Source organism: Pelodiscus sinensis, chromosome 15 (genome assembly GCF_052426305.1).
Source record: "Pelodiscus sinensis isolate ZL-2025 chromosome 15, ASM5242630v1, whole genome shotgun sequence".
Lineage (NCBI taxonomy): Eukaryota > Metazoa > Chordata > Testudines > Trionychidae > Pelodiscus > Pelodiscus sinensis.
Genome location: NC_143066.1, coordinates 38,949,071 through 38,975,841, shown reverse-complemented (window position 1 = coordinate 38,975,841; position 26,771 = coordinate 38,949,071). Strand labels below are relative to the sequence as shown.

Below are 26,771 nucleotides of genomic sequence, written 5' to 3'. Positions count from 1 at the left end.
GTAAACATCCCACAGGGCAGTGTTGTGGGAAGGCATGGCTGATCCCTGTGCTTCTTGGGATTTCCTTGTAGCTCTGCAAGCTCTCTGTTCTGAGGAATGTCAAAACAGCACAACCGTCTCTCCAGCTCTCCCTCTGTAGGAGCAGCCTTTCTGTTGCTGGGTTCCTAGCAGGGCAGAACAGGAGCTTTCTAATGATTTGCTCTTTGTTTGTTCCCCAAACGGAGCAGCTCCCTCAGCTATCAGAAACTTCCCAGGGCTTTGAAAGGGGAGGGGCACATGCTGCAGGGCAGCAGAGATCACAGAACACTGAGCAGAGCCATCAGGGCAGGCATTGTGGGATACTGGCAGAAGCCAGTTCTGTGGACAAAACAAACAGCAAAGTTCACATTGGCTCTTTGTTGATGACAAAGGGAGGGGAAAAGACAAAAGTCTCTCCCAGGGCTGGAAGTCGGTGTTTTTCCTGACAAAAGTCACATTGCCATATAAACGCTCTCACTGTTTTATCAACAAAAGCCAGGGTTTGGTGACAAAACATGCCAATGTAGACAACGCCTTAGAAGCCAGTTCCAATTTGTTATTGAGCTCATCTCATGCTAGTCAAATGGTAGTTTTCTGCTTCCCGCTGCAATCCATTAACTGATCCTTATATGTAATGGCATAAAGATACGGCCAATTAAATGAGTATCAGTCACTTAGATGTCTCTTGCTGTTCTAGGCCACATCACATGGGGCTATGAAACATGCCCTTTTAGGGACAGAATCCACAACCTTCAAGCATACTGACTAGCAGTGGGACTAGTTGCATGAGTCATTGCTATGCAATTGATCTGATTTGCATAAACACTCAGTTTAGGGCCACTTCACTGTCAGAAATGCAGAGAGGCTGGGGTGTATGAGACAATCAGGCCTGATGTGAGCAAAGGTTACGGAATCAGGCCCATCGCTTGTAGCACCCATGGCCAAAGGAAACTCTCTTACCTGTGCTGCGAGCACATTGACCTCATACAGGAAGGTCTGCAGGTCAGATACATTTCTGCTCTGGAAGGTGTTCATCACGTTGGTGGCATCAGTCTTCGCACTGAGCCTGCTGCTGTCAGTTAGGATGCTGGAAATGACAACCAGCTTTGCCAGGTGTGTCGCAGTTAACAAATCCGTCACCTCATACTAAAAGAAAAGGAATCCAGAGTTGAACTGTATAAATTCCGAGTCACCCAGAGAGCCAGAAAAGTTTTAAAATGTATTTATCAGTATTTTTGTCTCTCAAAACAATGAACGCCACTCACCATGATGTACGTACTATTTATTAGTGTTTGGTGGCGTGTTGGTTATTGAAACAGCTGCAAGTTTCATTAATTTCAACACAAACATTCATGCACCCATTCAAAGTGCAGACTTCTTGAGTCATTAGAATCTAGCCTGAAAAGTTTCATTCATCCAATCAGGGAACACTAATAAAGCCATGTGACTTTAGGGACCGTCCACACACAATAACTTACAAACAGCAAACAACTGATGTGAAGAATTCCTGAATAACACATAGCTGGAAATTATTCATATCAGTTGTTTGTCACGTATGTGTTATGAACATACTCGAATGACATTTGGTTGGATTCTGAACCAGAAAAGGGCTACATTTGGAATTAATTTTATTCCCCTAATAAACATAATTTCATCAGCTGTGGTCCTTCTGCCACCTGTGAATGAACATTCAAAAGGGTATATTCACCAGCATCAACAAAACCATGAGAACGGGTCAGAATTTTCAACAAAATGTTTTCTTTAATTGCTGATTCATCAAAACCAAAACTTTCCACAGTAACTGGTCAGTTTTGTGGAATTTTCAACAATTTTTGGAAACGTTTCTAAATCATGGAAGCATTTTGTTTGGATATTTCCAAAATGAAAACATCTAGGTTTGTGGTTGGAAGCAACGTTCTGTTTTAAAAGTTAAGCTGATTCTAGAAAAAAAAGAGGGGGGGGGGGGGCGTGAACGTACTCCAAATTGAAATGACACTTCTGGAAAATTATCAATATGAATTGTTTAGATTGACTTTGCACCCATTTCTTAAATTTTTTTCTCCTGAACATTCTGAAGATTTTGATTACATTATCCCAATTTAGAATGGTACATTTTTTTCATATCGTGTAAATGTTTATGGGGTGGGAGAAGCATTTATCCCTGTTGTGTACCACTTGGTGTCCATGCTATGCCTGAGCTGAGTGGGACATCTGTGAATCTCGTTTTAGTGCTGGTTCTTTGCCCCAGAGTGAATTTCACCTTGCAGATGAAATCTTAACACTGGTGGGAATTGTGGCTGGGATCGTACTTACCCCATTAAAGGCAGGAAAAAGCCGGATGAAATCACTGTAGTCAGCATAGACGCTGGAGAACCCAAAGTTTTCCTGCAACCAATTCCTGCTGTTGACAGACGTGACTGTACAAGCTACTCCTGCAAGAGACATGGAAACTGATCAGACAGATGGTAACAGCGCCATTCATCAGCAAAAAGACAAGGGGGAAGTTTGTAACAAGTCAGGTGATCAGTTGTGCCAAGCAGCCAAAACTAAATGGGAAAAGTAACTCCGGTTCCAAAGGACAGAAGTTAGCAACAGAGCTATAATCATAGCTCTTAACTGATCCTAGACATCTCCCATTCAGGTGGGCTTTGCAATACAGTTCAGGGTGACATTACGGACTAGTAGTTAGAGCAGAGGGCCAGGAAACTGGAGTTCATTGAAAATTGTGGCACTGGGCTGTTGGGTGCCCTTTGAGTCCTCCTGCATTTTCCCACTTCCAAGGATGACAGCTATGGAACAGACAAAGGCATGGGGAGAAGACATCCCAGAATTGTAGGGTACGACTTGAGCATTAAGACGCTGAGAAAATGGTAGAAGAAACTAAAGACAGTAACAAAGTACCTTCTTTTGCCACCTGTCCATTGAGAAAATTCAGTCGGGCATGGTATACGGCTTTCTGGGTGTCGGGGTCTAACGTACTGTGCACAGAATCCAATCCCTTGTAGCTGGAAGGTAAACAAAATGAAACATGCTTTTGAGGTCCCAAGTCAGAATCATCCTCCGTCACTCCCATAATCCTTCCAGACCAGAATTTCCAGCCTGGAAATCTAAGAGACTTCCAGCTTTTCCTGGCCCTTTTATCAAGTTGTTAGTAACTTGCAAATTGTTGCCTCGGAAATAAATGATGCATCCTTTTCCTCTGATCTGCCCACGATGACCGGAAGACCCAACAGGCTGTTAGAGAAGGGGCAAACTAAACTGCTGATCTGAGGCTAAACTGAACTTCTTTGGTCTGCAGCTCTGGTGAGGGCATCTTTCCTGGCTTTGCCCGCTCAGGAAGATGGAATCTGCTCTTGATTACAGTGATTTTACACCAGCGAAGTTCCAGTCCCTTCCATGGAACTACTCGTGGTGGATACCAAGGCAAGAGGAGAACCAGGCACGGAAAGAACAGCCCTGTTCTTGGTGTTGCCACTTTATTTCCTGCCAGAACTTGAAAGGAAAAAGGCACGTGAAAAATTCCATCTTGAAAAATGCCTGAGCACTCAGCCATGGATTTAAACGTAGCCATTCTTCTACTAAGGAATTTCACCAGCCAAGTACAGAGATTGGTATTCATCTACAGATTTCACAATGTTTCCCTGGGCTTGAACAAAGACATTAACTGGATGTCACATCATAAAGCACACTCTCCTGCCTCTAACAACTGCATTTTTACACCAAAAGTAAGAATGTGACACTCCCTGCCCACTTAATTAGTCTCTTTAGCCCTACCCTACAATTGACAAGTACTTTTTTTAATGTTATAAATATCTTGATTTCTGTTACTTCCACCCCAGCTCATCTGATGAAGTGGGTTTTGCCCATGAAAGCTCATGATGCTATATATTGTTGTTAATCTCTCAGGGCCTGTCTACACCACAAGATTATTTCGAAATAACAAGGTGATGGTCCAAAAAGCAAGTCGGTTATTTCCAAATTATTTCGCAATAACGGGCTTGCTATTTCAAAAGAATGCCTCCTGCTCGTGAACGGAATAATGCTTATTTTGAAATTGTTATTTCCGGAGTTATGATTTCGAAATAACTTATTTCAAAATAAACTTGTAGTGTAGACAAACTACGGTGTCACAGGACTACTCATTCTTCCAAAAGATTCCAGTTCATTCCAAGTTGCAATTGGTGGCTTAAGCTGGTTCTCATTTTATCCGAACGACTTCACCTTTGCCGGTTAACCCATCGTGGACGGCACTGCTTCTTCAGACAGGAGGGGTCATGGAATCACAGAAGATTAGGGTTGGAAGGGACCTCAAGAAGTCATCCACTCTAACATCCTGCCCAAAGCAGGACCAACCCCAAATGCTGTTAGAGTATAGCTAGCGTCTATGGTCAACCAAGGACGATTTCAAAATGCGCTAGGGAACATTTGAAAGGGAGACAGAAGGCAAATGTGGATGGGGTACAGGGTGGCCCTGGAGATTTCAGGTAACAAAAATCCCATTTCAAGTTTGGTACTTGCTATGGAGATACTAAATGTATCTAGCTCATCTGCCTCACTTTCTTTCCCATCATGCACCATGTTGCTGAGCGGACATATATACTCACATCTCTTGGAAGTCAGTGCAGCCTATTTTTGTTGGGATGAGGCTCAGTATATTTGCATCCGCCACCGGGAGCAGCATCTTCAGTTTAACCTGAAACAAGTCTTTCAAGGAGGGAGAACAGAGATCCGGGAAGCTCTCGTTGACCTTTTTTAGAACCGTCTCCAGCACTGAATACATCACTTGGTGGTCAAAGGGCGGCGTCAGGGTCAAGGTTGATAGCTCGTCCAAGTAGCCCTCGAGGTAGCGGACATCGCTGGTGCTGAGGACATGGGTGATGCTGGCAGCCATGCTGCTGTTGGAGAACACGTTGTGAGTGGCTGTCAGCTGTGCTAGTTGGCTGGCTGTGAGGACATCCAGGGCTGCAAACTAGAAATAAATGGGTTGGATTTAAAGCTCTGCATCATGGCATTAGGAGCACATGTAGCTCGCACACCTACTGGGCGTTGGTCACTGTCCCATGAGGTGCCATTGGCACTTAAGCCCACTTACAGAGAGAGAAATGAGTTTGCGCTACAGCCTTAGCTGAATGCCAGCTGTGCTGTGCTATGCTCCAGAGGTTCTAGGTTCAGTTCTGCCCATCAGCGTTACACAAACATTAAGGGTGCGTCTAGACTATAGGGTTTTGTCGCCAAAAACATACCTGCGTCTACACTGCCACTGAGTTCTGTCGACATAACCTCGACAGAACTCAGCAGTTTTGTCGACAGCTGTGAACCTCATTCTACAAGGAATAACGCCTTTTGTCGACAGAGTTCTGTCGACAGAAGGCGTTATTGCATCTACACTGTCATGTCAACAAAGCGGCTTGCTTTGTCAACAGAATTGGATGTAGTCTAGACGCTCTTTGTCGACAGAAGCTTTGTCAATAGTATCTGTTGACAAAACTTCTGTCGACAAAAGCCCGTAGTCTAGACGTACCCTAAGTGTTGAACCAATGTGTGAAACAAGAAAAATTCCAGTTTGGTGACTGGCTTGCCAAGAACTAGGATATAAATTTAGGACACGCACTGCCCACTTAGAACCTGAGAACCAGATGACTCCCAGCTTCAGTGGGCTTTGGCTGAGACTTTGGTTAATACAGTCCATAGATAAGCAAAACTCCCATTGACTTTCATATAAAGTGAGAGAGTTGTCAAAAGTGTCTGGGTGCTTTATAGACATGTAGAAAAAGAAAATTCCAGCTCGGAAGAGTTTAAAATCTAACAGGCAACATACTTAACTTAGGGAGCAGAATTGCAGCATCAAATCCTATTACATGATGGCATTGTTCTATGATAAATTGCATGACACGCTACCGGGTACAAGCAATAGCCTTGATGCACTTTGTAGACATGTGCTTAGTGACCTACTGCAACATTATTATTAATTAAAACTCGAAAGGAATTTTGAAAACCAAAACATGATCCTTCAGATATTGATTCTGGACTCCAAATTTTGCAACCGACCTCATGGTGGAAATAACTAAATGAACGAATCCATTCAAAGTACGTTCTTACCCCATCAAAACCACTCCAGGAAGTAGTGAACGCATTATATGATGCATAGTTTCGGAAATTCTTCCAGTTGCTTAGTATCCACTCTTTTGCTGAGCTTTTTTGGCAAACTAGAGCAACACAGAAAGAAACTCTTATTTCTCTGTGAGCATGGGCGCTGTGTCTCGTTAGCCCATAGAAAAGGGAAACAAAGATTAAAAAAACACTGGGGAGAGGGGAGGGATTACATTTGTGTTGCTGATGAAAGCAGAAATATTTTTGCTGCACAGATGGTCAAATAATGTTAATCGCAAAAGTGGGCGGCTTTTTGTAAATATTATTATTTGATAATTATTCCATTACTCCATTATTTGACCAGCACATTTTATAATCCTCATTCCTCAGACAAGAGATCTTACATATTCATTTATGCTTCATTAGTCTACACCAGTGTTTCCCACTTTTATTTGGCCACGGAACCCTTTTAAACTCGAAAGAATTTCGAGGAACCCCTAATAACAGCCTAATCTATGGAGCTGAAAAAGTAGACCACAAATAAGTAGGGATAATAATAAACAAAAGCTAAACAAAGTCATGAGATCAATGTTTAGTTTAATTGCACATATTTAAAAACAAAAATCACACAATATTAATTTTTTTTAAAATCATAAAATGTTATTGGAATGGAATTTTCTCATGGGACCTTATTTTCACTTAGCAGAACCCTGGTGTTCCACTGAACACCATTTGGGAAACATTGGTCTACACGGCCTCCAAGATCTCCATGGACGTCAGTGGAGTTTAGCCAGGACTGTGTTTGACTCTACATGCTGATCACTTACCGTGGGCTGTAAGGAATCTCCCAATCCAGTCGGCCACCACTTGCCTTGTGCTGGTGTCCATCTGCGAATACACACTGTCCAGAGCTTGCACGCTAACGAAGGGGATTCAGAAGGGATACCATCAAACGGAGGCCAAATGCTACCTCATCATTTCTATCCTTCTCATCATTCATTCCCTCTCCACCCCCGCATTCTTGGGTAAAAGTCAAACCTTTCACACTATGGATGTCGGATGGAAATTGACCTAAGGACCACACGTGGTCAGCAGACACGTGCTTGTGTTGCTGCCATCTCCATTCTCATTTCCTCCTGCACCCCATTCTGGCCCTTATCCTCTTCCCAGCCTTCCCTTCTCGCGGCTCTCTTTTGCTTCCGTCACCAGCTCCCATCTCGGGAGCAGGTCCCCAGCTGGTATAAACTGTCAAGGCTCCTTGAAGTCCATGGAGAGTTGATCATTTCCACCAGCGGAGGATCTGCTCATGGGCGTCTTCTGACAACTCAGCTTCTGAGGTCATAAAGGGGAGCTGGTAGGGGGCATCTTGATTGGCTGCCATATGACAAAGGGCTGGCCAATGGCGGAGGGGGGGCAAAGAGGGCAGCTGCCCTGGGACCTGACAATTTAAAAGGGCCCACGGATCCTGGTCATCATCACAATGGAAACGGCCGTGGTTGGCGTCCCGGGCCCTTTAAATTGCTGCTGGAGCCCTGGATGGCACAAGCCAAGTAGTGCTGAAGGATGGCAGGGGAGGCTAGCCTCTGGCTCCATCCCTTCCACCCGAGATCATGCCCCTTCTGGGGGCCCTGAGCCAACACTCCCCTACATGGCTCAGGGCTTGGCAACGTCTGATGGCTGCCCAGGTATCCTGAGTCTCCATTGGATCCTCCGCATCTAGGATCCAATGGGTGCACCCCCCTCTTTGGAGGTCTCTCTTGTCGGTCTTTGCTTCTGCCTTAGAGGCACTGAGTAGGCGGCCAAACCTAGACCGCCAGAAGCTTTTGAACGCACCGCAAAATCTTTTGATTGACTTCTTCTTATTGGTGTAAGGTCTGTCATGATCTTTGACCAAGAAATGTGGATTTTGACAAAAAAATTGATTTCCCTACTTTGGACTGTAGGCCTGTTACGTGACTGATACGCATCCGTCTTGGACAGATCCCTGATGGTTCTCAGAATGGTACATTTCAATAGTGTGTGTGCTAGGCACTCATCTGTCTGTCTGTCTGTATCTATCTATCCATCCCCCTACATCCCATCTATCTGTCTATCCATCTATCCTTCCATCCATCTATCCACCCATCTATCTATCCCCATACACTCCCTCTATCTATCCATCCATTACTATACACCCTTTCTATCATATACTCTATCTATCCATCCATCCATCCATCCATCCACATACAGCCCCTCTATCCATCCATTACCATACACCCTTTCTGTTTATCATATACACTATCTATCTATCCATCTATCCCCATACTGCCTATCTATCTATTATCTATCCCTGTACACCCACTCTATCTACCCATTACCATACTATCTATCTAGCTATCTATGTAATAACAACACATCATTATCATTATCATTATCATTATCATCACCAACAGCTATCACAATAATTAGTAACAATAAGTGGCAGCAGTACAACCAGCCAGGTTTGTGTAATAACGACGACAGTCTCACAAGGTAAAGTAGCAGCGGTGTTAATCAGCAGCAGCCTCGCATCTGTGCCCTGACCCATAAACAATGAGACTGGACTTACACCGTGGCCAGGCCATCGCAAGTGATGGGGAGCTGGCTCATGCAGTCCAGGAGGTTCTTGTCGATGGCGGTCAGGTAGGCATGCAGCGTCTCCTGGAACCAGGAGGCCAGGAAGCCTGCATTTTGCACTTGGGGTTCAGATTTCAGAACTTCCCACGCCGCATGCAACAGGAAGACTTTGGCGGCTGGTGTGATCTGGTCACTGAGGGTCTGAAAAGAGCAAGTTGAATGCAGAAATCAGAGTGTTTTTAGGGCTATCACACTCCACACAGGAGACTGAATCAGCCCTGCAACACATGCCTGTGTAAGACTGGAAAATGCACATACGCGGCGTGTTATCACATGCAACGTGCACTATGCATGCACATAAGTTGCCTCTTTGTTCCTAACAGCCACCTATTACTATGACCCTGTGTATCAAGAGCGTGTTGCAGAATTGTACCTTAAAAATGTATCTAGGAAACATCTCACAAGATCAGCTTCCTGGAAACATCATAGTGACACGCAAAGAAAAAAGAGTAAAATACGGACGATCTTATGACTGCTGCTCAGCAGCGTGCTCAGGAGGAAGTTGTGCTACATTTTCTCATGCTGCGGCTGTTATTACCTGCACACTGATTTCATTCAGCGCGGTTTGCAGCACTCCTCTGCTGACTTGTTGGAACAGTAAGAGGAATGCCCCTTGGTCCAGGGGGGCTGCAGGGTCCGTGATGTAGCATTGGAGGATGGAGGAGAGCTGGCTAGATGTCAGGTTGGAGCCCTGGGAGAAAGATGAACAATTGAAGAAATCGGCCGGGTACAAACAGAGCCAGGGCCGATTCCTTTGAACGTTGAACACATGGCCCTTCTCCTGTGCCTTTCAGACCAGATTCTCAACATTAGTTACAGGCTTTACTGAAAGCAATGACACCGTTTGCCCACGTTTCCTCAGCCAGGCAGCTGCCATGACAGGAGAGGAACACAGAAGTCTTGACTCCCCGGGCCAAGCTCTGACGCACACCCTCTTCCAGGAGCGACTTCCGAGCAAAGTGGATTCCGGGGCCAACATGTGCAAGGGGGTGGATGTTGTGTGACTATCACCGAAGAGCTGACCAATGCAGCGTGTGAGACCGTGGCACTGGGACTCCTGGACCGGCCTGCCCACTAGACCAGCAGAGAGGACTTACCGACGCACATGCGTGCTGCGGGAGTGTGAACTGGCACCTGTCGCCGCTCGCCAGACTAGCGTTTAGAGCCGTACTGGAAAGGAAACAACAGTCCTGTCAAACTGGCATCATAGAAGTGGCTTGTTACAGGCTGGATTCAAGGCCTGGCTAAGTCCATGGAAAGTCTCCGACTGACTTCAGTGGCCATGGGCCCAGGCCTGCTGTACCGACTGGGGGCACCAACAGCAGGTACCGACGTACACAAGTTTACAGTACAGCATGGGGGAGGAGTCTGTGAGCTCTAGTACGGAAGCTTGCTGTCGACCTTATTAAAGAACTAAAAATGAGGGATTTCATAAATTGGGTGACAGTCCCAGATCCAGGAAGGCCGTTAAGCTCCGCCTCTTCCCCACCCACTGCTTAATACACCAGCGTGTTTATTCCTTCCCTGGGTCTAGAAGGATTTAATGGGATTCCCCCTTTGCCTCCTTGGCATGGAAAATCTGATTTCCAATCAGTGACACACAATGAATTTTATTTCCTTCTCCCTTAGACCACGGTAAGGCACAAGCGGGGCTTTAGAGACCAACGTAAATGAGACCAGAATCAGGCCCACTGACATAATGGTCTTTCCATCCTTTGACAGGTCCTGAGTATTTCAGGCCTAATTGTGATTTTTGAACGCCCAGGGGCTCTCAACGGAAGCAAATTCGCTCTGCCTCCCATCTGAAATGTGTAGAATAACGACTCCTGTTGGCACATACCTGTTAACATGGGAACAGTAGGTGGGAGCTGTGGAAAGACAAGGAGAACAAAAGTTGGCCTCCTGAAGTAGGACATGGTTTTAATATCGTCATTTGAGGTGAGATGCAAATGCTGTCTGAGTAGGAGGAAAAAGGCTCTATTGGTAGAGCCGACAACCGTCTGCAGGGAGGAATTGAACCTGCAACCTTAGGGACTAAAGCCATGTGCCTCTGCAGCAGTGGTTCCCAAACTTTTTGGCATCACGCCCCCTTTTTGATTTTTGAGAATCTCTCATGCCCCCCCCCCCCCATAGCAGCAAAACAAAAAAAAGGAACTGACAGGGGCCAAAAACCAAAAAGAGCAGCACAACTTGGGGCGGGGGGTGGGAATTTGAGAAGGGAGGCTGAGTTGCCTCGCGCCCCCCCCCCTCCCGGAATTTCTTCACGCCCCCCAGTTTGCGAACCCATGCTCTACAGCATGAGCTAAAAGCCAACTGCTTCTCAGGCTACATCGACCCCAGGAAGGTTTGACTACAAAAGTGCTGTCAAGATGCAAAAGTCGCCGTAAGTTTTTCTGCCTCCCTTTGTTGATATTTCGTGGCCATATTGCTTACTCCCCTGCAGACAGAGAGAGCAAAGCATTGTGGGGAAGCATCCTGCGGTGCGGCACTGTGGGATGGCAGAGCTGATCCCTGTGCTCCTTGGGATTCTCTCTGAGTTCTCGTACAGCATCCTCAGCTGCTGGGAACAGCATCATGAGTAGCTGTGTGAGCTCTCCGTGCTGAGGAATGTCGGAGCAGCACAGTTGTCTCTCCAGCCTTCCCCCTGCAGCAGCAGCCGGCGTGCCGCTGGGTTCCTAGCAGGGCAGAACAGGAGCATCCCAATGACTTGCTCTTTTTGTTTGTTCCCCAAATGGAGCAGCTCCCTCAGCTGTCAGATGCTTCCCAGAGCTTTGAAAGGGGGGAGGGGCGCATGCCAGCATGGCAGCAGAGATCACAAAACACTGAGCAGAGCCATCAGGACAGGCATTGTGGGATACTGGCGGAAGCCAGTTCTCTGGACAAACCAAATAGCAGAATCCACACTGGCTCTTTGTCGACAATAAAGGAAGCTGGAAGTTTTTATTGCATAACTGGGTGTTCTTCCCAACAGAAGTCCCAGTGCAGCGTCAACGCTCTCACTGTTTAGTCACCAAAAGGCAGTTTTGGATGACAAAACATACCAGTGTAGATGAGGCCTCAGCAAATGCTGCAGAGCAGACTTCTCCCTGCCGTGTCAGTGTCTCTGGGTTATATCACATACTTGAGAATCTCTCAATTTAACTTCTCCATGTGTATGTTCTATTCACATTGCACCGACAGTTACATTTATTTAGGGGGCATCCGTCTTCAGTGCAGGTGAAAAGTGCTGGGCTGTGAGTTCTGAAGCTTGGAGGCCTCTGTGAAAACTCAGAGGATGAAATTCTACCTTATGCAAGCACGAGATCTATGAACCCCTAAATAGGCCCTTGAAATAAGTGATGGATGAACCCTATTCTTATTCTCCGCATTGGGCTGAATTTCATCCAGCGTATGCATTGTGTAGGCAGCAATTATACAAGTTTCTTCCAGACTGGCCCACCTGTTTGCCCCAGTCCTGCCCCATCTTGGCTGAGATTGCCTACCTGGGATGTTTTACTAAAACAAAATAATCTCTACTTACAGACAGGGAGCGCCGGGCACTGGTAAAAGGAGAGAGAAAAAGTGCTGGTTAGAGTATTAACACGGATCACAGCTGATCCTTTGAACACCATGGACAGAATTAGCTCAGAATGGCTCATTAGGGAGCAGGGAACGATAATCTCATTGCAGGCTGAGTCAGGCGTATTGTATTGATAAGAGCGAAAGATACTCTGCCTGAGACCCACTGAGGGCATTTGGTTTGTCTCTCTACCCCGATCCCGAGCTGGGGAAAATCAGTTTAGTTCCATTCCCGTTAGTGGGGCCACGATTCACTCCAATGGAGAGATCTTGCATTAAGGAAGAAAATATTGAAAATGGCAATTCAGGCTGTCCATGCATCGCAGCGGACTCACTGGATTAACTCAGAAAAGTTTGTTGACATGGTTTTGACCCACGAACGCTGATGCCAAAACAATTGTCTTTAAGGTGCCCCAGGATTCCTCGTTGTTTTTGTAGTTACAGACTAACGTGGCTTACTGCTCCGAGATTAAGACAAACAAGTTTGTGTACATTGATGGGAGATACCACTTCCTGCTTCTTATTTATAATGTCACCCGAAAGTGAGAACAGGCGTTCCCATTGCACTTTTGTAGCCAGCATTGCAAGGTATTTACATGATGTGCCCCTGCATGCTTCACCCACCATTCCAGCGGCCACCCTTCCAACCTGATGGTGCTTATTAAAAATATGCTCAGTATGTTTTGACTGCACTCCTTGGGGAGAATTGTATGTCTCTTGTTCTGTTCTACCCGCATCCTGTAAATTTCATGTATATTTCAGTCCCGGATGATGACCCAACCCGTGTTCCTTTTAAGAACACATTGGGCACATCAAAAAATGAGGTTTACAGGTTCTTCCAAAAAAGGGTTGGTTTTTTTTTGTGAAAAAGCCATGTCTAGACTGCATTTTTTGGCGAAAAAAACTCTTGTGCAAAAAGGGTCGGAAGGGGATATGCAAATGAAGCATGAGAATATGCTAATTAGCGCTTCATTTGCATTTCCTTTTTCGGAAGAGGAAAGCCGTCTAGATGTACTCTTTCACTGCAGATTGGACAAAGTGCCAAGACGACCCAAAGCAAGATTTCTAGAAAACAGCTACAGCGCTTGACCCAAGATTGAAGAATCTGAAATGCCGTCCATAATCTGTGCAGGGCAGGGTGTAAAATATGCTTTTAGAACAACACTCTGATGCAGAAATTCCAGAACCTGCACCACCAAAAAAGAAAATCAACTTCCTCCAGCGGCCTCTGACTCAGTCGGTGAAAATGAACATGCATCCGTCTGCACTGCTTGGAATCACTAGCAAAGATCACTATGTCATTAGCACAGATACATAGCCCCTGGGATGGAGGTTAAAGCATGAAGGGCCATATGAATCTTTACTGCATCTGGGTGGCAATCATTTTTTATGTGGGGGCCACTTCCATGAATTTCAGAATTTCATAGGCCACCCTGGAAAGTGCGGGGCCTTGGGTGGAAGAGGTGGGGCCAGAAGACTTTGTGGGCTTCCCCGCCTGCAGCCCTGATTGGCATGAGGGCGGGGGAGCGTGTGAAGTCTTTGCCCCCCCGGCCCTACCCTGCCAGGGGCACACAGCGCCTAGAGAGAACCACAGCTGGTGCTGCGTGCCCCTGGCAGCGGGGAGGAGACTTTGTGCACTCCTCCATCCCCAGGTCTTGATTGGCTTGGGGGTAGGGAAGTGGCAGAGCAGCCACAGGCTGGATCAAAGGGCTTGGCAGGCTGGTGCCAGCTCACAGAAGCTGTCTTGCCCACCCCTGTTGCAATGCCTACTACAACAGTATCATGCAAACGCCTGTTTTCTCTTTCAGGTGATACTGTAAACGAGAAGCAGGCAGCATTATTTTCTGCAAATTGTAACCAAACTTGCTTGTCTGAATAATTGGCTGGACGAACATAGGACTGAGTGGACTTGTAAATGCTAAAGTTTTATTTTTGAATGCAGTTATTTTTCTACACAATTCTACATTTGTAAGTTTGTCTTTCATGATAAAGAGCTTGCCCTGTAGTCCTGGTATGAGTTGAATACTTTTGCTTTTATCATTTTACAGTGAACATATTTGTAATAAAAATAATATAAAGGGAGCATGGTACACTTTGTATTCTGTGTTGCAATTGAACTCAGTATATTTGTAAATGTATGAAACATACATAAATATTTAAAATAAATGGTATTCTATTATTGTTTAACAGCATGACTAATCATGATTAATTATTTTAAGCACTTGACAGCCTTAATTACAATGTAACCATCCAGATCCCTGCAGCTATTTTAAGTGCCGCTAGCAGTTCAAATAAAAACCAACCAACCAAACAAAAAAACGGCAATTGATGATTTCACGTACGTACCAGATTTAAACCTTCTATAGGGTGACCTAAAAGAAACGCAAATGAGATCGTTAAACTGATGGAAACAAGCTTATTTTCTCTGACCCCAACACAAAACCTGACCACCCACATGAAACAGAAATGGAAGCAGGTGGCTTTGAAGTTCTTTTTTTCAGATTTTTTTAAACACGAAAATAACGACAGTGATAATGAGTGTCAGAGGCGATTCACTTTTCACGAGTTGCTGCTGTGATTCTCATTTTCTCGTCTCAGAAGGATGATAAATACTCGAATCCTCTAACTAAGCATAATCATAACAATTTGCTTTGCCGGATATGGAGTGACACGGACTCAAGCATCTTCCCTGCGTTGGGAACTGGACAGCAGCTAAGATGGTTTGTTATGACAGGTCCCGACTGTATGCACAGTTACAGGGGAGATTAAATTACTAGCCATGCATTATAGCTGTGTAGTCTAAATAACTTACCTGAAATTAGTATAATTACAAGGGCAGCTAAAATGGATGATCCTTCTTTTCCCTTCATAGTTTTTCTTTCTCCTACCTGGACCTTCTATTCAGGCCTGGAAGGAAAATATATTACCAGTTTGTGAGTCTTCCTTAGTCAACCCTGCTAAATTCCTGCCATTCCCCCTGCGGCCATGGGGCCGGATTGTTCGCATATCATAGAATTACAAAATTGGAAGGGACCTCGAGAGGTCATCAAGTCCAGTACCCTGCCCTCACATCAGGACCAAGCACCGTCTAGATCATCCCTGACAGGTGTCTGTCCAACCTGCTCTGAAATATCTCCGGAGATGGAGATTCCACAACCTCTCTAGGAAACTTATTCCAGTGTTTTACCAGCCTGGCAGGTAGGAAGTTTTTCCTAATGGCCAACCTAAACCTCCCTTGCTGCAGTTTAAGCCCGTTGCTTCTTGTCCGATGCTCAGAGACCAAGGAGAACAATTTTTCTCCCTCCTCCTTGTAACTCCTGCTAACATGGGAGCTTTGGATCTATCTCCAGATCTAAGCTCATTTCGCCTCCATGTTTAATTTGCCATGCTATCTCCTCTGCCTTCTTTCCACCGTTACCTGTTCTTGCTCTTACAAATGCTGTGAAACTAAGCCTTTACGACAGGGACCAGCTAGTGTTGGGGTAACACATCTTGACCTCCTCTGCTTTGGAAGTAGCTCTTTGGGGGGTGGTCCCCTTCCAACATTTCCGAGGTCATGATGGCGGGGGAGGGGAGGCATGTAAAACTCGCTTCTCCATTAGGGAAGTCCCAAGGTGGAGGAGGAGGCAGACACCAATTTTTGCGCAAAACAGGGTCAAAATCAAATGTCTCACTACAGAAGGGACAGAAAAAGCTCTGTCAGGGTGCTGTCTAAACCCCTAATTAATCCCACCCACTGGAAGTCATCACCTGCTGGAAGCCCCACCTCCTACCCCGCCCCTTCTCTGCGGCCACGCCCCGGCCACGCCCCTTCTCTGAGGCCCCACCCTGGCCACGCCCCTTCTCTGAGGCCCCACCTCCTGCCCATTCCATCCCCTCTCCTTCCCCCATCCTTGCTTACCAGGCTGGGGCAGGGGGCGAAGGCTCTGGTCTTGGGTCGAGGAGTTCAGCGTGTGGGAGGGGTTCTGAGCCGAGCCTGCGGGAGGGGATGGGCCTGCAGGAAGGGATTCAGGGTGCAGGCTCTGAGAGGGAGGTTCCAGGCTGGGGCAGGGGTTGGGGATGTGGGTTCCGACTGGACACGACTTACCTCAGGTGGCTCCAGGGCAGTGGTGCAATGGGGCTAAAACAGGCGCCTCCCCCCCGGCCCTGTGCCACTCCCGCAAGCAGCCGGCATGTCCACTAGCGGCTCCTGGGGAGGAGGGGCAGGTGGCTCCTTGCACTGCTCCCCTTCCATAGGCACCACCCCTACAACTCCCATTGGTCAAGGTTCCCCATTCCCGGCCAATGGGAGCTGCAGAGGCTGTGCCTATGGGCAAGGGCAGCATGTGGACAGTCCCAGGGACATGCCAGCTGCAAGAGCTTCCAGATCTAGCCCAATTCCAGGAGACTCACAGCCAGCATTTTGCACAGGGATGGAAAAAATTGGAGGGAATGAATTTTGTTCTGTGCAACGATATTGCGGTAATGTGCGGATGCGCACCACCCACGGAACCCAAAAGCCTAGCTATATACTTGGAAATGTCCCCATAGGGATGACGACTCTGGCCACGACCAGTTCGGTATTTTAGCACTCCCTTGCTCAAAGAATTAAATTGATGCATCAGAGGGAAATGAGACATTATGGGCAGCACAGACCACTCAAAACCCCAGTACAACCCGCTTAGAAAGCAGGAAAAGAAACACCACCAACCTCACAAGCACGTGCTGGGTTGTGAGATGAGTGCGGCAGACAGTGTGTTTGTGCGAGTGACTGACACACACACCGTGCCGGGGAGTGGCAGAGGTTTGCACTGCCCCTTGTTTGCCTCAGCACCTCATCATTCAGCGTTAAGCAGGTACACTTTCTCTGCAATGCATCTCAGGGCTGTTACCCCGCCTCCATTCCACCAGAGCAAATCTCTCTGGTTTTTCGATGAGCGTATTGCCTCTGTAGGCATGACACTACCGGCGTAAGTTGCAGCCAAAGCTAGCCCATCATGTATGCAATTGTCTGGAGCAAAGCCTAATGGGCAGCAGGTTTAAAACAAATAAAAGGAAGTTCTTCTTCACACAGCACATAGTCAACCTGTGGAACTCCTTGCCTGAGGAGGCTGTGAAGGTTAGGACTATAACAGGGTTTAAAAGAGAACTGGATGGACCTTTGGTCTGACCCGATGTGGCCATCCTTATGTTCTTAAAATCCCTCCTGTCCAAGAGTTTCGTGCATTGTACAATGACAATTTTCCCTTCCTCTCTCTCCCTTTTGCAGTGGTTTCCTCCTGGTTTTGTCACGAGAGTCTCTAAGCACCCAGCCTGTGTTAAATCCTGAACGGAGTATCTCATACAGTCTGTACGCACGGCCAGTCGTGAAAACGCCTCCTTAGTCACCATTTGAGAACCACGATTCTAACACCCCTCCTGAAACAGTAGCACTGGGTGCTATACCACATCCTGTGCCATCCCCTCCCATCGGTGCTGTTATCATTAGCCCGGACTCAAAATGATTCGAAAGGGAAAAGATCCCCCCGACCTTACCGTTGCTTTTTTCACAACTTCACGCACTCCGGAGCGGGACAGGCATTCCACAGCCAAATGTGTCGCATCCGACCAGAGGTGGCACTTTCTGCAGCATCACCTTTTTATACGCGGCCATCAGAGCGAGCCGAGGGAATGCAGGGCACCACGCCAAGCGCCGGCTTTGACTTGGTTCCAAGAAACAAACAAACAGACTCACGCCCTGCCTTGCTTCCGGCATCTTCAGGTGTCAACCTTGTTTTGGCACAGCTGTTCCGTCCACAGACAGTTTGGGCAGAGGGAAAACAAATCATTTCATTATAGTCAAAACCACTGTTTGTATAGATGGGCCTCACCTCCACCCACCCAACAGGGTGATGGACAATCCCAAAGCTGGAGGAAAAGAGTCAACGAATTCACACACATTTTAGCCAGGCCGCTGTATTGCTCTGATAAACAGACTTGGCTGAATTTGATTTTTATGTTGTGTTATGTCAATGGATAATGTCAGAGGGGCGGCCACATTAGTCTGTAACTTTAAAAATAACAAAAAGTTCTGTGGCACTTTAGGGCACGTCTCCATTAGGCAATTATTTTGAAATAACTCCTGAAATAACACAATCAAAATGGCATGTCCACACTACTGGAAAGCCTCAAAATGAGTCCGAGGCAAGCTCCATTATTGTGGACATGCTACCTCGACTTAGAGCCCCCAAAAGCAGCGGGGAGTCATGCATTCGAATGACTCTGGGGAGGAGCTATTTCAAAATAGCAGCAGTGGAGTATCCACACTCTTGCTATTTTGAAATCGCTATTTCGAAACAAGCATTATTCCTCGTGGAAAGCAGGAGTTATTATTTTGAAATAGCCAGCCCCTTCTTTCGAAATCAAGGGCTCGGTAGCGTGGAAGTTCCACTTATTATTTCAAAATAAGGGGTGTTATTTTGAAATAACTCCCAAGTGTAGACCAGGGCTTAGAGACTAGGGGTCTGTCTACACTGCATGGCTATTTTGGGATACCAGAGGTATCCCATAATAGCTACCCTGTGTCTACACACGCTGCCCATTATTTCAAAATATTTTTTAAAATAACAGGCGCGCTATTTCACCATCCCCTTAAACTTCTTTGCACAAGGGATAAGGGATGTCTCGAAATAACGCATTATTTTGAAATTTGGTGCCGTGTAGATGAGCCGGATTTCAAAATAAGCTATTTCAAAATAGATTCAAAATAAGATACGCAATTTGTGTAGCGCAAATTGTGTATCTTATTTTGAGTTTAGGGTGCTGTGTAGATGCACCCCAACAAATGATAGATAGATAGATAGATAGATAGATAGATAGATAGATAGATAGATAGATAGATAGAGGGGGTGTGTGGGGATAGATAGATAGATAGATAGATAGATAGATAGATAGATAGATAGATAGATAGATAGATAGATAGAGGGGGTGTGTGGGGATAGATAGATAGATAGATAGATAGATAGATAGATAGATAGATAGATAGATAGATAGATAGATAGATAGAGGGGGTGTGTGGGGATAGATAGATAGATAGATAGATAGATAGATAGATAGATAGATAGATAGATAGATAGATAGATAGATAGAATCATGAGCTTTTGTGGGCAAAACCCAATTTGTCATCTCCAGATTGGGGGCACATAACAAAATTCATTCTGCAGTACATGGACATGAAAAATTAGAGGAAACACTGCCCAATATAGTCATAATATTTAGCAAGTCAATTGTGCTCTCCATGTCAAAGAGTTGCTAGAGATCTAGGGTCAATTGGGGCTGTCTGCTGGATAAGAGATCTCCAAGAAAATGGGTGGTTTTGTGGTCTGTGGGAAAAAAAAAAAGATTTGTGGAATATAGGCACAGCCTTATGTTCAGCAAGAACAGCCTAACATCCGGGAAACCTCAGTTTCCATATCAGTTTCGACCTCTGTTTTGTAGCATCAGTTCCCATTCTGCCGTGAAGGAAGAGACTCACACTTTAAGTGACCTGAATCACCCCTCTGTCGTTTGAAGTTCTCATTCGGGTGGTCACCTCAGCTGATGGAACATCTCTTGGGGGGAGCACAGTCGATTGATGCCGGCTAGTTCCTGCTGAGCTATTCACTCCTCTCTTTAGAGCCGTGGTTCTCAAAGTGTGGTCTGTGGACCACTAGTGGTCTGTGACCATCTTGCAGGTGGACAGCAGGCTTGGAGCTTGCCCTCCTGCAGTGGGGAGCATGTGCTGGTGCTCCATGAGGTTAGAGCACCAGCTTCCTGCTGGGTTTGGAGGAGCGGGGTGGGGGAGCCTCCTGGGCCACATCTGGCTAGCGTGGGAAGGAAGCAACTCCGCACATTGCTGCTCACCCTCCCCCGGCGGGAGGAACGGCAGTGCAGGAAATCGCTCACTTGGAGGCTTTTCTCGTTGCTCCCATTGGCCGGAATCACAGCCAATGGGAACAGCGGGGGCGGTGCCTGGGAGCGGCATGAGGCACAAAGCCACGTAAGCTCCTCCATCCGCTTCATGCCCAGACCCTGCACCCCAATCCCCTCACATGCCCTCCCTCCCTCCCACAACCAGCCCGCTCCTGCCCCCTCCCTCCCTCCCAGACCCTCACAACCAGCCCGCTCCTGCCCCCTCCCTCCCTCCCACAACCAGCCTGCTCCTGCCCCCTCCCTCCCTCCCACAACCAGCCCGCTCCTGCCCCCTCCCTCCCTCCCAGACCCTCACAACCAGCCCGCTCCTGCCCCCTCCCTCCCTCCCACAACCAGCCTGCTCCTGCCCCCTCCCTCCCTCCCACAACCAGCCCGCTCCTGCCCCCTCCCTCCCTCCCAGACCCTCACAACCAGCCCGCTCCTGCCCCCTCCCTCCCTCCCACAACCAGCCCGCTCCTGCCCCCTCCCTCCCTCCCAGAACCCCACAACCAGCCCGCTCCTGCCCCCTCCCTCTCAGACCCTCACAACCAGCCCGCTCCTGCCCCCTCCCTCCCTCCCACCCCCAGCCCGCTCCTGCCCCCTCCCTCCCTCCCTCCCAGACCCTCACAACCAGCCCGCTCCTGCCCCCTCCCTCCCAGACCCCCACAACCAGCCCGCTCCTGCCCCCTCCCTCTCTCCCTCCCTCCCAGACCCCCACAACCAGCCCGCTCCTGCCCCCTCCCTCCCAGACCCTCACAACCAGCCCGCTCCTGCCCCCTCCCTCCCAGACCCCCACAACCAGCCTGCTCCTGCCCCCTCCCTCTCTCCCTCCCTCCCAGACCCCCACAACCAGCCCGCTCCTGCCCCCTCCCTCCCAGACCCCCACAACCAGCCCGCTCCTGCACCTACCTCTGCTGCCTGCCATCCACACAAGGTTGTTAGCAGCATTGTTTCCAGTTGTGAAGAAAGCCCCCAACGGCTTTCCACGGGCTAGGTACCAAAATCTAGACCCTGGGTGCAGACTCATAGGCTGCGTCTAGACTGGCATGATTTTGCGGAAATACTTTTAACGGAAAAGTTTTTCCATTAAAAGTATTTCCGCAAAAGCGCGTCTAGATTGGCACGGATCCTTTTGCACAAAAAGTGCTTTAGCGCAAAAGCATCCGTGGCCAGTCTAGACGCAATTTTGCACAAGAAAGTCCCGATTGCCATTTTCACCATCGGGGCTTTTTTGCACAAAACAGTTCTTCCCTGTCTACACTGGCCCTCTTGCACAAGTATTCTTGCACAAGAGGGCTTTTTCCTGAGTGGGAGCGTGAAAGTATTTGCGCAAGAAGCACTGATTTTGTACATTACAGAGTCAGTGCTCTTGCACAAATTCAAGCGGCCAGTGTAGACAGCTGGCAAGTTTTTGCGCAAAATCTTGCCAGCCTAGACACACACATAGACTGTAAGGCCAGAAAGGGACCATCATGATCTTGGCTGAGCATTGCAGGCCGCAGAACTGCACCCAGCCACTTCTGCAATAGACCCGGACCTCTGGCTGAGGAGCAGAAGGCCTCAAGTCATGACTTAAAGACTCCAAGTTACAGAGAAGCCAGCCTTTATTTTTAATCTGCATGGCTGTGTCCAGACTCAGGGGTTTTTTCGAAAAAAGTAGACTTTTTTCGAAAAAACCTCACCTGCGTCTAGACTGCAGCCGCGTTCTTTCGAAATTAAATCGAAAGAACGCGGCTTTTCTTTCGATGGCGGTAAACCTCATTTCACGAGGAAGAACGCCTTCTTTCGAAAGTTCCTCTTTCGAAAGAAGGCGTTCTTCAATGTAAATAGGGCTTCTTCGAAAGAGAGCATCCAGACTCACTGGATGCTTTCTTTCGAAAAAGCAAGCCGCTTTTTCGAAAGTTCAACATGCAGTCTAGATGCTCTCTTTCGAAAGAGGCTTGCAGTCTAGACATAGCCCATGTGGCCCAGGCCCCATGCTGCAGCATCTCTGCCAATCTGACCTGAGAGAAAATTCCTTCCTGACCCCAGATATGGCAGCCAGTTTGGCCCTGAGCACGCAGGTGAGACCCACCACTTGGATACTTAGGAAAGAATTCTCGGAGTGAAAAAACAACCACCATCACAGCTCCACAGGAATTAAGTGTGAAAATATCCCTTCCTAGTTCACCCCACACAGTTTCTGCCTCCCTCAGCTCCTCGCAGGGCGGGGTATTGTGTGGTAGGTGGAATCACATAGTCCTCGATCCCCATCACCCATGTTCTACGCCATGCCATGAGCGCCCGGAGCCCCTGTGGAAATGTGTTTGGTAACATGCAAGAGACACGGACCTCATGTGTCGTCCTCTCCACATCTGCTCCATGGAGCTACGTTGACTCCATTACCTTGGGGGTTCACTGTGCTTGCGAGGGAATAGGGGCAGGATTTGCCCCTCAGAAGAGCAATCCCATGAAAACCATTTCTCATGGGTACACAGCAGATCAGGGACCGTGAACACTCCTGCCAGAACATAAGAACGGCCATAGCAGGTCAGACCAAAGGACCATCCTGTCTTCGGACAGTGGCCAATGCCAGGTGCCCCAGAGGGAATGAACAGAACAGGGAACCATCAAGTGATCCCTCTCCTGTCACCCATTCCCAACTTCCGGCAAACACACTGAAGGGACACTCTCCTGGCTAATAGGGACCTCTCCTCAATGGACTTATCTAGCTCTTTTTTGAACCCTGTTATAGTCTTGGTCTTTACTACATCCTCTGGCAAGGAGTTCCACAGGTTTCTGTGTGTTGTGTGAAGAAATACTGCCTTTTGTTTGTTTTAAACCTGCTGCCTATTCACTTCATTTGGTGACCCCCTACTTCTTGTGCCACGGGAAGGAGTAAATAACACGTCCTTCTTTGCTTTCTCTACATCAGGTATGATTTTATAGACCTCTATCGTATTTCCCCTTAGTCATCTCTTTTCCAAGTTGCCAGGCAGGTCTCTTGCACTGTGTCATTGTTTTTAATTTGCTACTTCCCTGTTGATCTTCAGAATAAAACACAGAACTTTCTCCTGTGCTTTATTAATCCTTAAAAGACCTCACCTACCCAGCCTCACCAGTGCACAATCACCCCAGGTCAAATGACATTTGGCTCTGAATAACAACATTAGCATTCCTGATGTGCTGCTCATCATGAACACACTTGTAAAATGCGTGTGGATGCCTGCAGGGCAGGCTTAACACGCTCTGCACAGCCGTGGGGAGGAATCCCCACTCCCCGGTGCAGGGAACGGTATTAGAGGCTAGGGAGTTTGGCTTAGCGAGTGCATGCCCCACAAACATGCGATGGGATGCAGGAGCAGAGTTCCATGGGGCATTGTCAATGTGCCAGCTCAACCACACAATATTTTGCCCGGCTCCTACTGGTTTCTGCATTGGACTAGACCCGTCTGGGACTGGACATGGTGCCTGAAAGGGCAGAGGTACCCGGGCAGTCTGGCCTGGGCACTGTGACCCCCTCCCCCATGCCCACCAGGGGGAACTGGACACAGAGACGTGGGCAGATCTCTTGTAAGCTCCTTAAGCACCAAGTGATTTCTGAGCAGCACTGCAAGGACTGAACGACCAGCATCTCATTACTCCATAAAACAACTCAGGTGTCATCTATCTAGCCATCCCCATACGCTCCACCTAGCCATCTATCCCCATACACTCTGCCCATCCCTCTATTCCCACACACCTCCTCTCTCTTCCTCTCCTCATACCCCCTCTATCTAATCCATCCATACACCCCCTCTATCTATCCATCTATCCCCATACACTCTGCCCATCCCTCTATTCCCACACACCTCCTCTCTCTTCCTCTCCTCATACCCCCTCGATCTAATCCATCCATCCCCATACACCCCCTCTATCTATCTATCCATCTATCCCCATACATTATCTTTCCATCCATCCATCCCCGTACACAATCCATCCCTATACACCTCTCAAACCGAGGCGTATGCACTGGCTTGGCCATGTCTCACGTATGTTGGATGGCCGAATACCGAAGGACCTTCTCTTTGGCGAATTGGCGTCTGGAAAGAGACCGAAAGGGCGACCTAAATTGCACTATAAGGACACGTGCAAGCATGACCTCAGCGCTCTCTCTATCAGTGCGAAGACCTGGCATTTGCTCACCTTAGACAAGTAAGCCTGGAAACAGGGAGTGAAGGAAGCTCTTGCTATGTATGAAACTACCTTGGTGAAGGAAGCGGAAGACAAGAGAGCCCTCAGGAAGATCCGTGCCCGTGATACCAGAGCGACATCTGCCTACTGCTGCTCACAGTGCGGAAAGGACTGCCATTCCCGGATTGGATTGCACAGCCACAGAAGACACTACTCGAATCAGTCCAACTGGGGCACAAACCCATGAACCTTCAGGATCGAAGGATGCCTACGAGATGACACCTCTCCCTCCCTCTCCTCAGACCCCCTCTATCTAATCTATCTATCCATCCATCCCCATAAACCTCCTCTCTCTCTCCTGTCCTCATACCCCCTTTATCTAATCTACCTATCCCCATACACTCCCACTATACTTACTATGAATGACAATACGCTATGATGTATGTACAAAGTCTATTCTAGGTTATGCCCCTTCCCAGTTTTCCATTGCTTTCTAAGTTCACTCTAAACCCAGGCACAGAATCATTGGGACTGCTAGGGATTCCCAACCTTTTTGTGGGGCACCTGGGGGGGTGGGGGCAGACTCAGGGCTCACGGCTTCACCCACCAAATTAGAGGAGGGGATCTTGGGTTTGAGCCACAGAGAGCGGGTGGGTGGGTCCGGGCTCTGGACTCCATTGGGCCTCTAGACTTCAGCCACGGGGGCTTCAGGCAGGGGGAGGCTGGGGCTTCTTATGGGGTGCGCTGGGCTCAGGACTCTAGGCCTGGCTGGAGGGGCGGGGCTCAGAACTCCTCACGGCTTCGTTCCTGCTGTTAAACCCCTATGGGCACCAGAGCTCCCAGCGCTGGGTCTCTGCCCAAAGCCAATCAGAGGAGGAACCAGGGAGGCCATTTGGTCTGGGCCTCAAAGTCAAAGGGGGGCTCAAATTTAGACCCTTGTGAAGTTTTCCTGCACAGAGAAAGGCTAGAAAAGCATGTGAGAAATGAAAACCACTCCCATTCTGGCTCACTCTTTTGCAGCGCCTTGCTTTGTTTTCATAGAATCACAGCACACTAGAACTGCAAGCGCCTTTGAGAGGCCTCAAGTCCAGCCCCCTGCCCTCACGGCAGGACCCAGCACCATCTAGACCATCCCTGACAGGTATCTGTCTAACCAGCACTGAAATATCTCCAGCGATGGGGATTCCACAACCTCCCTAGGCAACTCATTCCAGAGTTTAACCACCCTGACAGGCAAGAAGTTTTTCCTAATGTCCAACCTAAACCGTCCTTGCTGCAGTGTAAGCCCCTTGCTTCTTGTTCTATCCTCAGAGGCCAGGGAGAACAATTTTTCACCCTCCTCCCTGTGACACCCTTTAGATACTATCTTGTCCCCCCTCAGTCTTCTCCTTTCCAAACTAAACAAGCCCAGTTCTTGCAGTCTTCCCTCATAACTCACGTTCTCTAGACCTTTCATCTTTCTTGTTGCTCTTCTCTGGTCCTTCTCCAGAGAAGAGCAACAAGAATGGCTTTCACATGTTGTCATTTTTAATTTTTATTCTGGCTGGGGGCCTCAGAAGCTTGAAGTAGCCTGGGCCTCTCTGGGCCTTTCAGAGGATCTGCTTCTGCCATGGGGCCCATGGCCTCCTGAAACTGGCTCAGCGCCTTCCAGGGGGGTTGCAGACCCTGGCTGAGGGCCACTGGCATAGATGAAATGAGTAAGGCTTCTGAGTCACATCCTAGGGGGACAGATACTCATGCCACAGAAGCCACCTTGGCAGCTGGTGTATATTGGCCCCTTTATTGACCATCTTTAAGGCAGGAAGACTGAACTCTGGGGTGAAACCAATCATGGAAGGTGGTTGGGTGAGTTAGTTTTGGTCTCCTCTTGCTTTTCTGGAACAGCGTGTTTTGCAAATCGGGCTAATTTGGGCAGGTTACCTAGGAACAAAGCCCAGGGACTCGAGTGTTATATTTCAGGCAAGTGCTTCAGGAAGTGGTTTTCACAAAATATAGATGGTACCATAGGCAACTGAAACAAACCACGCCACATTACGAGCTGGGCAGCATCAGAACTAGGCAAATTCCTCCCTGGTGATTGCTCCCTGAGTTGTCCGAACCCACATTCACCCCACTTCAAGTCCGCGGGCAATTTGGAAATGAGGAGGAAGAGGCAGGAAACTAAAGGACCGTGTTGAGTGGTCAACAGAGGAAGGAGGTGTTGATGCACAAGGATGCACCTCTGGAGACCTGGAACATGTGCAGTTAGATTGTTATGTAATTACTCCCAGGCTGGGCAGACGGCAAGTTGCGACTGTTGAAGGGCTAGGAATTGTGCACGCGGCTGGGCTACGTGGAATTCCCTGTTATTTTTGTTAATAGAATCCTAAAACTCTAGAACTTGAGAGGTC

The 26,771-nt window shown here is 47.9% G+C and overlaps 1 protein-coding gene across 1 annotated transcript in view; it reads right to left on the bottom strand.

The window, feature by feature from the left end:
* The window catches only part of LOC102455891 (uncharacterized), a 100,189-nt gene extending 92,793 nt beyond the window's left edge, over nucleotides 1-7,396 (bottom strand). Inside the window, exons 1-7 of the mRNA XM_075899815.2 lie at nucleotides 7,147-7,396; nucleotides 6,936-7,027; nucleotides 6,118-6,224; nucleotides 4,623-4,987; nucleotides 2,920-3,023; nucleotides 2,332-2,450; nucleotides 979-1,164 (exon numbers count right to left, since the gene is read on the bottom strand). Of these exons, the coding sequence (XP_075755930.2) occupies nucleotides 979-1,164; nucleotides 2,332-2,450; nucleotides 2,920-3,023; nucleotides 4,623-4,987; nucleotides 6,118-6,224; nucleotides 6,936-6,996 (942 nt within the window). The 5' untranslated portion in view covers nucleotides 6,997-7,027; nucleotides 7,147-7,396. The remainder of the gene's footprint in view (nucleotides 1-978; nucleotides 1,165-2,331; nucleotides 2,451-2,919; nucleotides 3,024-4,622; nucleotides 4,988-6,117; nucleotides 6,225-6,935; nucleotides 7,028-7,146) is intronic.
* Nucleotides 7,397-26,771: the final 19,375 nt, after the last annotated feature.